The sequence below is a fragment of the Coccinella septempunctata genome, chromosome 1 (genome assembly GCF_907165205.1).
Source record: "Coccinella septempunctata chromosome 1, icCocSept1.1, whole genome shotgun sequence".
Lineage (NCBI taxonomy): Eukaryota > Metazoa > Arthropoda > Insecta > Coleoptera > Coccinellidae > Coccinella > Coccinella septempunctata.
The window spans coordinates 21,360,541-21,376,726 of NC_058189.1; the positions used below are offsets into that span (position 1 = coordinate 21,360,541).

General features: G+C 36.6%; 1 protein-coding gene across 4 annotated transcripts in view; it reads left to right on the forward strand.

Moving 5' to 3' along the window:
- LOC123323036 (serine/threonine-protein kinase Genghis Khan) overlaps window positions 1–16,186 on the forward strand; it is a 163,785-nt gene that overhangs the window by 130,353 nt on the left and 17,246 nt on the right. For all 4 annotated transcript variants that reach the window (XM_044911233.1, XM_044911236.1, XM_044911234.1 and 1 more), the window contains 4 exons: window positions 3,132–3,378; window positions 3,728–3,911; window positions 3,974–4,162; window positions 15,988–16,173. In XM_044911233.1, the coding sequence (XP_044767168.1) occupies window positions 3,132–3,378; window positions 3,728–3,911; window positions 3,974–4,162; window positions 15,988–16,173 (806 nt within the window). The remainder of the gene's footprint in view (window positions 1–3,131; window positions 3,379–3,727; window positions 3,912–3,973; window positions 4,163–15,987; window positions 16,174–16,186) is intronic.

Sequence of the window (16,186 nt, forward strand, 5' to 3'; positions counted from 1 at the left end):
CTTTCTATAAATATCAAAAGAGAATTTATTGTTTCCATCGAGATTAATTGTCAGATCGAGAAAATTTATGGTGTTAGAGATCGAGTGTTCGATGGTAAATTTTATCTTAAACATAGAATTGATGGTTTCAAAGAATTTTTCAAGTTCTGTTTTAGTTCCATCCCAAATGCAAAAAATGTCATCTACGTAACGTTTCCATGTGATTATATTTTTCTTATATGGTTGCATTATTAGTTCTTCTACATGGTCAACATAAAATTCCGCAATAAGGCCGCTGGATGGTGAACCCACATGTAATCCATCTTTCATTGTATATAGTTATAATGTCATCGAACATGAAAAAATTTTGTTCTGTTATAAGAAAACATAATTTCAATATATTATCGATGTCGGTTTTGTCTAGAATCAGTAAATTCTCCGAATTATAGTGTTTTATGAGTTGTTCCTCAATTAGTGTAAGTGAATCACTGACAGGCACGTTCGTGTATAGGTTAACTATGTCAAAAGATATTAAGGTGTAATTTTTATCTGGGTCTAATTTGAGAGATGTTATATGTTTAATCAATTCTAAAGAGTTCTTAATTGCATGTTTGATGAATTTTCCACTACATTTTACATATCGAACACGACAGGAACTTCGACGTTTGGGATATATTTCAAAGAATTGAATAGAGAAAAATTATTTCTTGAAGTCACATATTTCATCCTTGATCTTTTCTCATCATATATGTTTGCCAATTTGCCTCCAACGACGGTAAGATTGCACACTCTCATTCTTTTACAATGACCACCGTTTACATAAAAAATGTACATAAAAATAGCATTATTTAAATTGTGAAAATGTAATTTCAGCTGGCCTGATGATGGCTTAATCATAGCCGAAATCGATCGCCAAAGTATTATACAATAAATACAGTGTGTTTTTATCTACATTCACCGATTAAATATACAGAAACATACTATGGAAGCATACATAGCCAAAATAAATATGGTTACTTTTCATGAACGCTGCAGTGTGGTCGGTTCATATGGGCTGAACGTCTTGTAGAAATATGTATTGATAACCTCAATCATAATTAATCATGATTCAAGAAACATCAGCATCAAGCCTTCCATTGGACTTGAAAATTTTGAACATGAACAGTTCCTTAAATGGCTGCAGAATTAATTTTTTCATAGAATATATATTTTATCACTCAAAAGCAACCCTTATCTTGGGCTAAATGTGTTGGACGGGGGGGGTGAGAAAAAAATTAGAATGGGGACAGTCAACGTGTTAATTATGAAGTGTTTTCTCAGTTGGCTTCAATAATGTTTTCATTTTGTTGATTATTGAATTCATATCTTTTTCAAAAAAAATGAGAATCGATAATTTGTTATTTATTACGAACAGATCATTAACTTGGCTTACTGGTTCTTTGACATGTGAATTATTCTTAGTTTTGAATCGAGACTTGTATGTGTTCTAATTCATTGTTCGACATGGTTTATTCAATTGCAGAGCGGGTGGAAATAATTTCACTTTTTTTTTGCAAACAATCAATGTCAGTGGATTGGAGGAACGAAGCCACAGTCATGGTTGTTTTGAAGCTCAAAATGTCGATTTTTCACAAAAAAACACTACAAGTGCCATGAAAACACCACTTCATTTTCAAATACTTGGTTGAGAATATTTCGAGAACTAATGCATAAAATGAAAAAACAATTACTGTGCTGAAATCAGTATAAAAATACCTTTCAAATGAGGTATCACTCACCCCATCTTCCCTATTCAAAAATTGGGGGTGAGGGTTGTAGTAGCAAGGGTTGAAGCGCTATGCATCCGTAACCTACATCTTAAGTTGTCCCCCTCGAAACAGAAATCGACCTGTCCGAGCATTTCTATCGAAAAAATTTATTTCGTCTGTAATCTCGTCTGTTTCGTTTTCAAATGGCCACCCTGTATAGTTGAGTCTATGATGTGGACCTCACGCTACACTAGCACATCTAGCGGCGAATTCACACGCGGTAGCCCCCATTCGACGGTCTGATAAAATCATGTCATGAACTGCAGCGATATTTTCGGGAACTGACACAGAAACTGGCCTTCCCATTCGGTTATCATCTTCAATGGAAAATTTACCTCTTTTGAAGCTTGCAGTGCAATTTTTCACGGTCGCATACGAAGCACATTGATCACCAAGCATATCTTCGTAAATCTGCTTACCTCTTAACCCTTTTAAATACAGGTACTTGATGATGGATCGATACTTAAATTTTTCGATTTTCACAGTTTCGGTGGACATCTTCTTTCTTTGAATTTATTGCATAACTCTGATTTACTTTTTTGACAACAAACTTCACACTGATACTTCTAATGAGTTAATGTTCGTTGCTATGGTAACGCAATATTTTTTTATGCATGGAACTGGTCTAGGCTAACTAGATATCAATACATCCTCGTTTCTAGCGATCTATTGGAATTTCATGGAGAAAACTAGGAACATTTTGCCCCTTTCATTCCTGCCATAAAATGCAGGCAAATGTTGGCAATTTTAACAGGGGTTTTTTGTTTCCCGTTGATGTTTCACCAGTCCTCAAGCTGAGATTACCCATCATTGATGAAATAGTTTGATGCTTAGAATGGTCAAGATGAAAAGCTTCTACGCACAAACTTCTGAGCATATTTGAGTCACTGAGACGATTAACGAATCGAAAATAAATTTTTTATTGAAACAAACACAATCTAAACTTCACAATTATTATAAACCAATACCAATTTGCAGTGGTAACAATTTCGAAATTCGCATTGCGGTGAGATTCTATTATCGCAGTATCAACTCATGTGTGCGGTTAGAAAAAAGTCAGAAAGAAGAACTATTTTTCTTTTTGTATATGTTCGTACGGAATACAAAAACATATGATGTATTTTTTTTAATGCATTTCATATTTTCATTTTCTTGTACATCATTCGATCTATTGGAATTTCATGGAGAATATTTCGTAAAAAAAAAACCGCATTTCTATGGTAGTACTCCGTACTACTGGTATTTTATTCTGAGCGCCATAATGGAATGTTAATGAATGTTAATGTTTATGAATTAATAATATTTTTATTATTATTATTCTACAAAAATTGATTTCCATTTCAGGACCGAAATAGCCCGAGTTGGGGAAGCGAAAAAAATATTTCAACTAGAATATATTAGTGAAGAGCATTTGTTGGTTGTAGTTAGTGGTAAACAACGTTATGTCCGATTGGTGCCTATACGCGCTCTTGATGGTGACGAAACTGAGTGGATTAAAGTAGCAGAAAGTAAAGGCTGTTCAGTTTTAACAGTTGGGCCCATCTTGAGAGCTCCACTGACATTTTGTTTATGTGTAGCAGTTAGAAAGCAAGTGAGTATCAACTGTGTGAAACTAATTATGCCTAGATAAGTGAATATAAGAGGAATCACATAATGTATAATATTTAAATTTTCACTAGGATAAGTTTCTCAACCACTACAACTTGCAACCACCTGAAGATGCAATTGTGGTATTAAAACGCGTTTAGTAATTGAATAACTTGTCCTATCAAGCAATACAGTTTGTATTTCAATTATGGGTCCCCAACAAGTATCGGCAACATCAATTCAACATTTGAAAAACGATAAATTTGAACAGCTCTCAACAGAGATCTTTTGCTGGTTTTACGTAAACTTCTGAATGTTTTTATTTAATTTCCTGAATCATAATTCCTTTACAGCAAAATGCATCCTCCATTTTGATATATGAAATAACAAGAACACGATTGAGACATCAAAGACTACGGGAAGTAGTTTTACCAGTTGCTATTCAGTCTTTACAGTTGTTATCTGACTGTCGTTTATGTGTTGGATCTCCTTCTTGTTTCACTGTTTATAACTTACAAGGAGAACCACAGCTAGTATGTGAGTAATTGGTTTAAAATGAATGCTCTAATTTATCTTACCAATGTTCTCGGTACTTTCAGCTCTATTACATCAAGATAATCCACTGTACAGCACCTTATTCTGTAGTCCTGTTGAGGCTCTGAGGGTCATCGAACTTCCTCGACATGAATACCTTCTTGTTTTTGGAACTTTGGCTGCCTATGTTGACAGACACGGTAGAAAATCCAGGGAAATTGAAATAATGTATCCTGCAGTCCCGACTGCCATAAGTAAGTAGCTTCTCCTACACTTGAGTTAAGAGATAACTAGTAGGCCATGATAGTTACCTTCTCAGGCCTCCAAAGAAAAACCTGAGAATATTAATTTCATGCGATGCCGAAAACAGTACTTTTTGCTGTATGAGTCATCGCTACATACTACCACCCCTATCTATGATCGGTGTTAACCTAACTTTTGTCAACTTGGGATTTGTTCACATTTTACGTTAAGTAAACGTTAAAAATCTCAGGCGTTTTTGGTCACATAGTTTTTACTATTGGATCTTGAGAGGTTTGGTTGCAATGGTATTTAGTAATTGCAATAAAGCAATGTCCATATGTCGTTATCTTGGGAAAAATAAGAGTAAAGGTGCCTTCAGATTACTCTGACGTGACGTGAACACGTTATAATGCGCATGATTCAAAAATCTAACTAGTGTTTTGTGTAGAATCGTTTACTTTGTTTTGACGTGACGTCAGAACAATTTGAACGTTCCCGCGCAAAATGGTATGTTAGATTTTTCAATCATGCGCATTATGACGTGGTCACGTCACGTCGCTAATCTGTAGGCACCTTAAAGCTATATGTTTAATTTCCTGAATTTTCCAAATAAATAGGGCAACCCTGTCATTGCCAGAATAGTAAAAATAAAGATCATTGTACATTCTCTAGCCTGGAAGATTAAGATATAAGTGATCTATTACATGTTGAAAAGTATACATTCTCTCAATCTGACAATGAGAAATAGAAAATATGTGGGAGTCGATAGATAGTAGATACATATCTGCTTGAAATTTTTTCCCAGAACTCATTCAAGTCTTCCTCATCTGGGAGAAAGTAATTCCAGTTCTCATACTGTATCTTGAAAAGGTTGGCTCTATCGTCATTAAAAATTCTTCTCTCATTATATATACAGCTTTTCGGAGGCGATTTCGGGGCATTTGTAGAAAGTGTGATTGTTGGAGTGGTCAGAAATATGATTTTCAAATGTCTGAATAATTCCTTCAACATTTGTCTGAATGAGATCCAGACATGTGCTAGATGTTGGACGTGTCACCATAAATGTAGACAGAGTAATACCAAACATCCCCAAGCAAGGCACAAAACTGCATCTTATCTGAACTTTGGGAAAGCATATTGATAGTGAAATCGCTGGCAATTATGATTTTGTTGCTGGTCTCACATATTCTTATGAGCATTGATTTCAGTCTATGGAAAAATAGTTTTTCATTAAATGTAGGTTGTGTGTTAGGTCTATAAATGCAGAGTCCCATCGATGGACTGAACTGTATTGCAGCGCATTTAATCACACTGACTATCCTCAAATCTATCAGATCAAACCTGACAGAAAATTTCAGTGTTTATTTACAATATATAACAGCTCCGCCATGATATCCGTGATTGCGACAGAAATATGAAACCATTCGAGCTATAAAGGTGAAATTCATCACGTGAAAGCCAATGTTCAGTTAACATTACCACGTCTGCATGCAAAGTCGTTATGAGCTCTTCCAATTTATCGACTGCCGTACTCAAGAACTGAACATTTTGGAGTAGTCTATTTCACCCCATGAGACTCTGTTGACCACCTTGCTTGATCGGTTGCACTCAAGTCTTTCCGAATAAAATTTCACTCAAAAAAGAAGGAAGCTTGTTTACTGTTATGGTGTCTTTTTTCAACCGTACTGAAGAGAAATTCTTTCACATCATCCTCAGTGACGTCCATCCAGCTATTCTGCCTACGTATAGCCATCTCCTTTCAACGGCACCCGTATCTTTACGTTATTCACTGGTTCCGTACACATAATGCTCAAGTTTAGTTTTCGGGTTTACCTTCTTTGTACCTTTATCCGTGGTTTTTGTTGTTTTTGTTTACTACTCTGAGTATTGTTCGCTTTGGAGAGTTATGACATTTCGGTTTCAGCAACCGCTTCTGGCATAATTGACGGGTCTGACTCATGTTCACGGTAGGTCAAGTGCGAGATCGTGGGATTATTCGAACTTCTGTTGGTGTTGTTGACGTCAGCTGCTTGTTTAAGGCAAGCGTCCACAGTTCCGATTCGTACGCAACGCACTGATCGCATTAAAATAATCAAGCGATGCAGTACGATACGTATCACTTATATGGGATCCTATACTAAGCATTCTAAAATACTTTCGATGCGATCCGTTACCCGCGTACGATGCGGAAATGTGGACGCTTATCTTTACTTTTACTTTCAGACTTTTTCTGATGGATTTCTTTACTATCTCTTTCTGATCAATTGTTTGGCCTTGAATTTGAAGCTTCTAAGAATTAAACATGGGAATTTCATTTTTGCTCCTGGATTCTTGCAGAAGTTTAATGTTTTAAGTGTTTGTATTGTCAGCTCTTCTCATTTTCTGTATTAGGGTATCCTTTTGAAATTTCCATTTCGTTCTTGGGTTCTCCTCATCATGATAGAGATGTAATATATCTTCCATATTTCGAAGTCTGTAGTAAAGTTGCTTGTTCAGTTTTTGGAGTCTGGTTGATATAGGTTAGATCTAGGGTAAGCAACAGGCGGACCGCGAAAGGGTAAAACTTGGACCGTCAAATATTGTTGAGTTTTATATTTTCATTTTGAAATTTTGTTCCTACTCGCCTTACTCTCATACGTTTAAAAGCAACGTATTCCAAAACCTATCACTTCTGGTTCTGATTGTACTTTGATTCATTCGAAATACATTCATGACCTGTTTCACCCGCCAACGATTCGTGCGATGTGCGTTCGAATCGACCAGGTAAACGCTTCGGGCTTCGGTCAACAAGGCATCGCACAGTGGTCCGAAATCCCGAAAAGCTGGCCAAAAGTCAAAAACGTTTTCGATTCGGGTGGAAGTCTGTATTTAGGGGTTTTCGGTGTCGCTGATTACGAATTTGAAGACAAAAAGTGGAAACACAAAATGGCGGATCCAAAATGGCGGAAGTTTTAACGAAAACTTACTCAATTCGGATAAAAGTTTGTACTCGGGGGTTTTTGAGGTCGCTAATTACGAATTCGAACTCGAAATGTAGAAAAAAAATTGTGGATCCAATATGGCGGAAAATTTTTTCGGAATCGTGTTCAATTCGGGTAAAAGTTTGTACTCAGGGGTTTTCCGGGACGCTGATTAAGAATTCGAAATCAAAATGTGAAAAAAATCAAAAAATAAAAAAAAACTTACAATCGTCTTTTTTTTTATTTACGGGGTTGGGGGGTGTGTGGGGTGGTGAGGATAGAATTAAAATATCGAAGTAACACCTGACACGAATTTTCGTTTATTTATTTGGAATCGATCAGTCGTCTTATTCAAAAGAAAAAAAAAACATCCCAAATAAGAACCAACCTAGGCACACATCATCGCGTAAACACTATCCCCAAAATCAAAGGTGCAGTCAGGAGCAGCCAATTTTTGGATATGTTTTGATGAGATATCTAAGCAACAGTTTACATTCAGTTTCAGAGTGGGGTTCGTTGGGGGTTTTGACTTATGGCTTTTTCTAACACGACTTTTCAGAAAGTAAAAAAAAAATACCACTACTTTCATTAATGATTTTACACTTCATACATCTGTTACAATAATTTCGAGCAACACATTCAAAATCTACCTTTTTTCCAGAGAACAATCCATTTTACAGAATCAAAATCCGTTCACTTTTCGCGATTCTACACGTGTCTAAACTTTGTCCTATTTTAGACGCGCGATGAACGAACGATTTACATGCTTAACGCTCTTAAATGGTAAGTGATTCCAAGCCAGATAGGGACGTTTTCGCTTTCTTAATGGTTATAATACATACTAGGGATACTACCAAAACTATTCCAATCATTGAAAGTCCCTAGAAAAAAACATTTTTTTTGGACTTTTGGCCAGCTTTTCGGGATTTCGGACCACTGTGCATCGCCATAACTTTGTCGCACCCGTAACTGCGTTGAATATCGGAGTTCGTCGAAATTGGTAGTGCGCAGGTGCGGAAGAAATGTTGTGGACTGGCGGTTCTTCTTAAGTCGTCAAGCGTAGTTCCGTTTGTAGATTGTTGCAGAACTGTTATCCATTTCTTTTTGAAGAGATCAAGGAGAAACGTTTCAAACGTGATAATATGGATTCTAAAGAACGTAAGGTGGACAGCGAAAATAGAAGGTTTTTGACTGAGTGGACTGAACAATACTGTTTTACGCTGCCTGATAGGCCTCAGGCAGTCCCAGGTTGCCTGATATGTAATAAGACCGTCGCAATTATTAAAAGTGCGAATTTAAAGCTACACTACGAAACAACCCATCAACAATTTGAGAAGAACTTTCCTCTTGGCAGTGAGGTTCGAAAAAAAATACTCAAGGCTCACCTAAGTTCTTACAAAAAATGCACGAATATACTAGCTCGTTTCTTCACAAACCTTTTAGGGCTTTCACTCCCAATCTCTGAAACAAAATCAATTAAAAATGAAATCAACGATATACTAGCTCGTTGCATGAGCAAGCAAGAAAAGGCCACAGAAGCAGCGTTGCGTGTTTGCTGGACACATAACAAACACCAGAAACCATTTTCTGATTCTGAAATAGTGAAAGAATGCATGTTGGAAGAGGTCCAGGCCTTATTTGAAGAGAAAAAAGATGTTGCCGCTGCAATTCAGAGTATTCCACTGTCGACCAGAAGTATTACAAGAACTGAAATTTTAGCTAATGATATCAAAAAAACTTTGCTCGAACTTCTTCAAAAAGCACCTTGCTATGCTATAGCACTCGACGAATCATGTGATATTGTTGATGATGAACAAATGTCTATTTTCGTCAGATTTTTTGACCTTGAAAATAAAGTGTTCAGGGAAGAATTGCTACCAATATTGCCGTTGAAAGGTTACACTCGAGGAGAAGATTTATTCAAGACATTTGATGAACCCATCACAGAATCCTACTTGAGTTATGATAAAATGGTATCGACTTCAACCGACGCGACGGTTCCCCAGCGATGATTGGCAAAGAAAAAGGATTAGTTAAGCGAATCCGGGATAAGAATGCAGGTATTATATCTTATCAGTGCAAAATTCACTAAACAGCCCTTTATGGAAAACTTTGTGCTACACTGAAAGAAGTCATGGACAATTTGATCAAATTGATTAATTTTATGCGATCTCGTTTTGCTCTTCAGCACAGACAGTTCAAGGAGTTTCGTTCTGAATGTGAGTCGACGTATTCTGACTTAATGCAAAACAACAATGTTCGTTGGCTGAGTAAAGGTCAAGTTATTACATACAAAGTGTTTCTGCTTTTTGTCGAAAGCTGGATATCTTTGAAGAAGATATTGCGCGATGAGAATTCTTTAATTTCCCAACAGTTCTTGAATACAAAAACAGGAACTCTAAAGGGGACATTGCAGTGTTCTTGAGGTTTTTGTCTGATCTCAAAAATGAATTTGCAACGAGATTCCAGGATTTTGCAGAGATAGGGAAACTGTCTTAATTCCTCAAATCACCTCATGGTATTGCTGCAGCGGCAGAATGGACTGAAGTGGCTGCAAAGTTAATCAATATTTCAAGGCCTTCACTTCAACTGGAGATGATTGACCTGCAAGAGGATATTTCCTCGAAAATGTATAAAACAGCATCCACAGAAGAATTTTGGGGCAAACATGTTCCAGAAATTTATGGAAATTGCAAAAAACTAGCTATCCACCTGGCAACTATGTTTGGCACGACATATGTATGCGAATCATCTTTCACCAAAATGAATTTTATAAAGAACAAAAATCGTTCAAGGTTAACTGTCGACCATCTTGAAGACACCCTTCGCATTTGCTGTATCTCGCTCGAACCAAACTATAAGAAATTGGCCCAAGACCGCCGATGTAATTTTTCACATTAGTTCTACATTATTCTATTTCATATAATCATTTAAATGTGGCAGAATAAAAATAAAAAAAAGTTATAAGTTTTTTCTAGACCTCGGACCCCCATGAAATTTCATTATTGCATCCGGACCCCACTTGAAATTACTTGCCGACCCCTGGGTTAGATGTTCGTTGATGTGTACAGCAATTGGTTGGGTGGGTTATATAGTCTGTTCATGGGGCGTCTTATTCCCGTTTGCACCAAACGCACTTAGTGTTAACTGAACCCTTAACTTAAATTCCGTTGCACCAGCTGTTAACTGACATTTAAATGTCTAAAGCTTACCTTAAATTTAAGTGCTCCTGTAATGACCACTTAAATATTTGAGGGCGAAATTCTAACCTAAAATAATTTGTTGAACTGGTTGCAGAACTTCCCATTTTTGATGGATTTTGAAAATTGAATGAATGCATTACTGAATACTAAGCCTTTTTTTTTGCTGTCTTCTTATTTTCAATTTTGTGTCACAAAACATACTATAGTTAGCAACTAACTCTCTTCTTCTGTTGAGAAGTCGAGTGCACTTTGTACATTTCCTCCACAATCATTCACCGTATTCTTACTAACAAGGACAATAAGGACATTTTCCTGTTCAACATTAATAAAACAAATTCACACAAGACCTTAGAAAGAAAGTGTTATACTTATATAAACTTTTTATTTTACAATCCATTTCATTATCAATAATGATGCTAATTCAGCAACAAAAAGTTGTCACTCTTTGATAATAAAATAATAGTTTACTTGAAACTGACTGACAGGAGAATAATGTTAGGTTAATGAAATGACAACGATCATCGGCAACCGGCCAACCAATGAAATGGCTTTATTGGACTAGGATGAAGTTGTACCAAAATAAAAAACAGAAATATCACTAGATATAAAAACTTGAGGGCCCCTTACTTAAGATTCTATTGAGCCACAGTCATGCAACTGGGAATAAAATTAAGCGTCCATTAACTTTAAACGACACTTGTTAAGTACTCGTTTTAAGGTGTATTGGTGCAAACGGGCCTTAGTCAACTAATACTTCTGAGTTGTGTCCTCTCTGCTACTTCCAAGTTTTTGATGGCTGCGTTTCTACAATTTATTAGAATTGAATGTGCTTATTCCAGTATTGGCCAGCATATAGATGTGTAAATTTTCTTTGCATTTTTCATTGTCATAGTGTATTATGACCCCGGCTCCCGGCCCAAATTTATTTTATAGGATAGGTGACAGAGGTGATCCTTGTGGTGTGTCCTGTTTTGGAGTGAATGCGTTTGATGTTATATTGTTTATTTTGACACGTAGTCTTCGGTTTTCTAGGAAGTTTTTGATGTCGAGCAGAAGGAATCTAGGCATCTTGAGCTGGTGGAGTTTATAAAAAAGGCTATCATGCCATACACTATCAAAGGCTTTGTTTATGCCAGGGTTAATTGTTGCTGCTTTAAATTTTTTCATCATGGCATTCTGGGTGTTCGATACTTAGTGGTGAATGGTTGATTTTCCGTTTTGAAATCCAAATTGGGTGATAATAATAATTTATTGAATCCTTTGAGACATTATACATGTATAGGAAGAGTCAACATAAATAGCATTAAACATTAATTAATTATCCTCAGAGAAGACAGAAAAAGGGAAAAAAAATAAGAATGATAACGGTTTTCACCCAAGACCCAAGGACTAATTTACTCCTACAATCACCAATAAGATACGCTTGCACCGTTGTTAATAGTATATCGGACAGATGTGATCTGCATTTTCATTCTCTGGGTTATATTTGTAATTTGTATTCACTTGAAAATATTTGATATTGTTTTAATGATGAATGAATAATGTATGGTATATTGATCTATTTCTTTATGTTTTGTGTAGCTGCATCAATGCATTTTCTGGCGGTTTCATCAGCGCGTTTTTGCCTGCATTGGATTGCAGAATGGTTTTCATGGTATTTATTTTGTTGTCATTTCTTAATTCGTTTTTTTATTTTTTTTATTTCCTGTAATTGGGTGTTCATTGCCTGTTGAAAATGAAGGCTTATTATTGAGATATCGTTGAATTAAGCCAGTACAAAAAAAAAACATTAAAAACTACCTAGTGTGATATCACTCTACAACTGAATTTAAATATTCTCTTTTACTATAAAAGCACTGTTCTAAAGTAATTTTTTCGATTTCTTTCTTGAAGCTCGAAAACTTCAACGTTTTAAATCTATCAGGCAGATGATTGTAGAATTTTATGCCAGTATACATAGAAGAATACTCAAAGTTTGCTCGCTCTATGAGCTGTAATGCAAATGGTTTATTTTTGCTTAGTATTATATTCATGAAATTGGCAACACTTTTTTTGAGAATGAATATTCTTCATCGTGTAGAGCAGGCAGTTCAAGATATAAATACATGGGAAACTTAATATTTTATGTTTTATAAAAAATGGTCTACAGGACTCCAGGGGTTTTATACCGAAGATAAGGCGAATTATTCTCTTCTGGGCAACAAAAACAGAACCACTCCCAGACGACGCACCCCACAAGACCGTGTTATAATTCAAATGAGAGTAGACAATTCAATATTATATACTCAGTATTGACTCGAGGGGAAGCAATGCTCTAAGGCGCTTCAAGGCATAAAATACACTACTCAAACGCCTACAAACATATGATTCATCTTTATATGGACGATTCGAAACTCTTCGCATCTACCAAAAAACAAATGCAACTGATGCTGGAAGATTCTCGGAAGACATCAAAATGAAGTTTGGACTGGAAAAATGTCGACTGCTGAACATAACGAGAGATAATAGATGATGGTACGTTCAAACTCAAGGAAGGTGCAGAAATTGAAGCATTAAAAGAAGGAGACACATACAAGTATCTGGGCATAAAACAGGCAAGAAAAATCAATCAGAGCCAGATGACAAAAGAACTAGCGGAGGAGTTCACCGGAAGATTGAGAAGGATAATGAGAACTGGTCTTAACAGCAAGAATCTGATAAAAGCTATTAATACCTACGCTTGCTCGGCGCTGAGCTACTCATTCGGTATCATCTCCTGGACCACCACCGATTTAGCAGACTTACAGAGAAAAATAAGGACGATGCTGACTAAACACAATGAACATCACCCCAAAAGCTCAATAGAACGGACCGAGCTGCCACGACATCTTGGGGGTACAGGAATTGTTGATTTGTCCAACCGTATGTCCCAGGAAATTGAAGGACTTCGAAAATATTTCCTGAGCAAGGCTGCTTCATCAGAACTCCGTCAAGTAGTTTGTGTTGTTGATAGTTCTACACCGTTAAAGCTACAGCAGGACCACTTTGCAAGGAAGGGACCAGAACGAGGTCAACCATGATTACGTCGATATATCAGCGTCGAACCACTGGTTGACTTCCGGAAGGTTGTTTCCTGAGACAGAGGGCTTCATGCTCGCCATCCAGGATCAGGTGATTCCAACAAGGAACTACATGAAATATAACGCCAAGGATGCCTCAGTGGCGGATGATAGGTGTCGTTATGGCTGTGCGACACATTAAACTATCCAGCACATCACCGGGGGATGTCAGAAGTTCGCGGGCACGAAGTACAAAAATAGACATGATGCCGTTGCCAAGATTCTTCACCAAGAATTGGCACTAAAACACCAACTTCTAAGTTCGAAAAAGGTTCCTTATTACAATTGCCATCCGGATGCTGTATTGGAAAATGAACATCACAAGCTCTATTGGGATCGCACGGTTCTCACAGACCGGAAAACAACCCACAATAGACCAGACCTCGTATTGCTCAATAAGGATGAGGACAGAGCACTATTCATCGATGTGACAATTCCAAAATAATAACAATCTTCTAGATAGGCACACTGAAAAAATTTCAAAGTACAAAGATCTCGAGGAACAAACCAGGAGACAGTGGAAGCTGAAAGATATCAAGACCATCCCTATTGTCATGTACAGGCCTGATACCGAAGAAACTACTAGAGAACTTGAAGAAACTTCAGTTGGACGAAAATATCTATAGAGCCATGCAGAAGGCGGTACTACTGGGAACAGCGAGAACTGTACGCAAGTACATGGGAAATTAAGAGGAACACCGTCTGCTCCGACAGGAAGTGCGGGTGGTGCAGGAATCCAACCTGCGGCAGGGAGCCGAGGAGCGACAAGGACCCGACCACCACCAGGAGCCCGAAAACCTGGAAAGGGCTCCAACAGAGCTTAATCCTTTTGATATCTGAGATATCTGGGATAAGTGAATTTTCCTCTGGAGAGGAGTGTGAAAGCCGCAAGGCTAAAGTCATAATATTTATTGATCCCTTAAGACATTCACAATGTATAGGACAAGTCAAAATTAACTTTCAGGAACTTATTCTACAATGATATCCTTGTCATCCAGCAACTCCTTAATTCTGTAGTAACTTTTTTTAAGCAATATACATTTGATGTTTTGATTTTTTTTTTTTTTTAATTTCATTTTATTGAGCAACTTGACAGTGTTAGGCAGGTGATTGTACAATATTATGGCCTGATACACCGGGGAAGTCTTATATTTCGATGTTGCATGTTTTGGAATATAAAAAGTGGTATAGGTGTTCGATCCGGGGGGAATTCTGGTACACTGCGTAGTGCCGATTCTTGAAAAATAGATCATTGCTTAAGAGTTCTTCGAAGGTTTTTGTGTGATCTGTTATAATTCGAATGTATCCAGTTGGGGTGTTGAAGTTAAGGGAAATGATTTTTTTACAGTATCTGAATTGAATGTTGTTACCCTTCAGGAAATTTTCAATTTCTTCATTGCTTATATTTTTCTCCATTGTTGCAATCACTACTGAATATGGCTATTTTGGTTCAGTTCTTGGTTTTTGGTTGTTGTTAGCCTTTGTTTCCTCAAAAGAGATAATCTAATTTTGTTCTTTCAATTCTTCGAGTGTTTTTCGCATTTTTCCTTTTTTGTTATTAGACTTCAATAAGTATCCTAGTTTGGTTTTAAGTTTATATTGGTGTTTTTTTAATTTTTTTTGTTCCATCAGTTAGACATTTCAATTCTATTTTCAATTTCTTCATTGCTTACCATCATATAATAGAGATTCTGGTATTCAGAATGTTGTATACCTTTTGAAGGAACACCTATTCGCTGTTTTTTGTGGGTATTTAATCGTTTGATCGATTGGATTTGTTTTTCCAGTATATTTCCTTCGGTGTTCATCCGAACTGACGTCCATATTTTTGTTTACTTTTTGGTTGTTTATATTTGGGAGATTAGTGCGGACACTTGTGTCGTCTGTGGAATTCCCTTCATGTGTTGTTCTACAATCTACGCGACTTAGCTTTCGCACAAATTGATGCAAATTTTGCAGATGGAAATGATATTTTCTTTGGGTTTTTTGTGTTGGAATTTAGATTCTTTTCCTTTTGAAGCGTACTTTCCTCCAATTACATTCATCTTGAATTTAGATTTCCGAATATTCACCATCACTTGAAGAATTCATGGTAACCTTTCTTTTCCAATCATTTTATCAAAAATATACAATACAATCCGTAGGATGTCGCAAGAAACAACCGTACGTGGCAGATGCTACGTATAATAGTTGTTTCCCTGGAATGACTGTAGTTCCTGCCTTATCTATAAAGCCCGATTGTAACAATCGAAAATTCTCTGGAGAATTTTGGCAAGAAAACGGCAGAAATTATTTTGAATGCAACTGAACAGTGGATTCCACCGAAAGTACGTATGTAACTCGAGAGAATTCACGGTGCATGAATTCACGGGTAAATTCTTTAGAGAATTTTTGGCTGTTGCAAACGGACCTTAAGGTATATTCATATCTTAAGTATCATATTTACTCAAATAAAGTTAAAATTTTCATCAAAGAATTGTTTTCTGATTGCTGATGAAATAATTAGAATGAGCAAAAAAATCAATTTTTTTTTTATTTTTTTCTGGGTAGTTCATCATTAATAAATACAATTCAGGTTACAGGGATGGCCATTTATTGGTCTATAGTGAAACACACATTGACGTGTTCAATTGCGCTACCGGAGATTGGATCCAGACAGTCAATATTAAGAGAGCTAAACCATTGAATGACAGCGGTAGTTTATCTTTATGTATATTGAATGATTCGCCCCATCTCTTATATCTCTCGAACATACATCAAAGTAAGTGATTTGT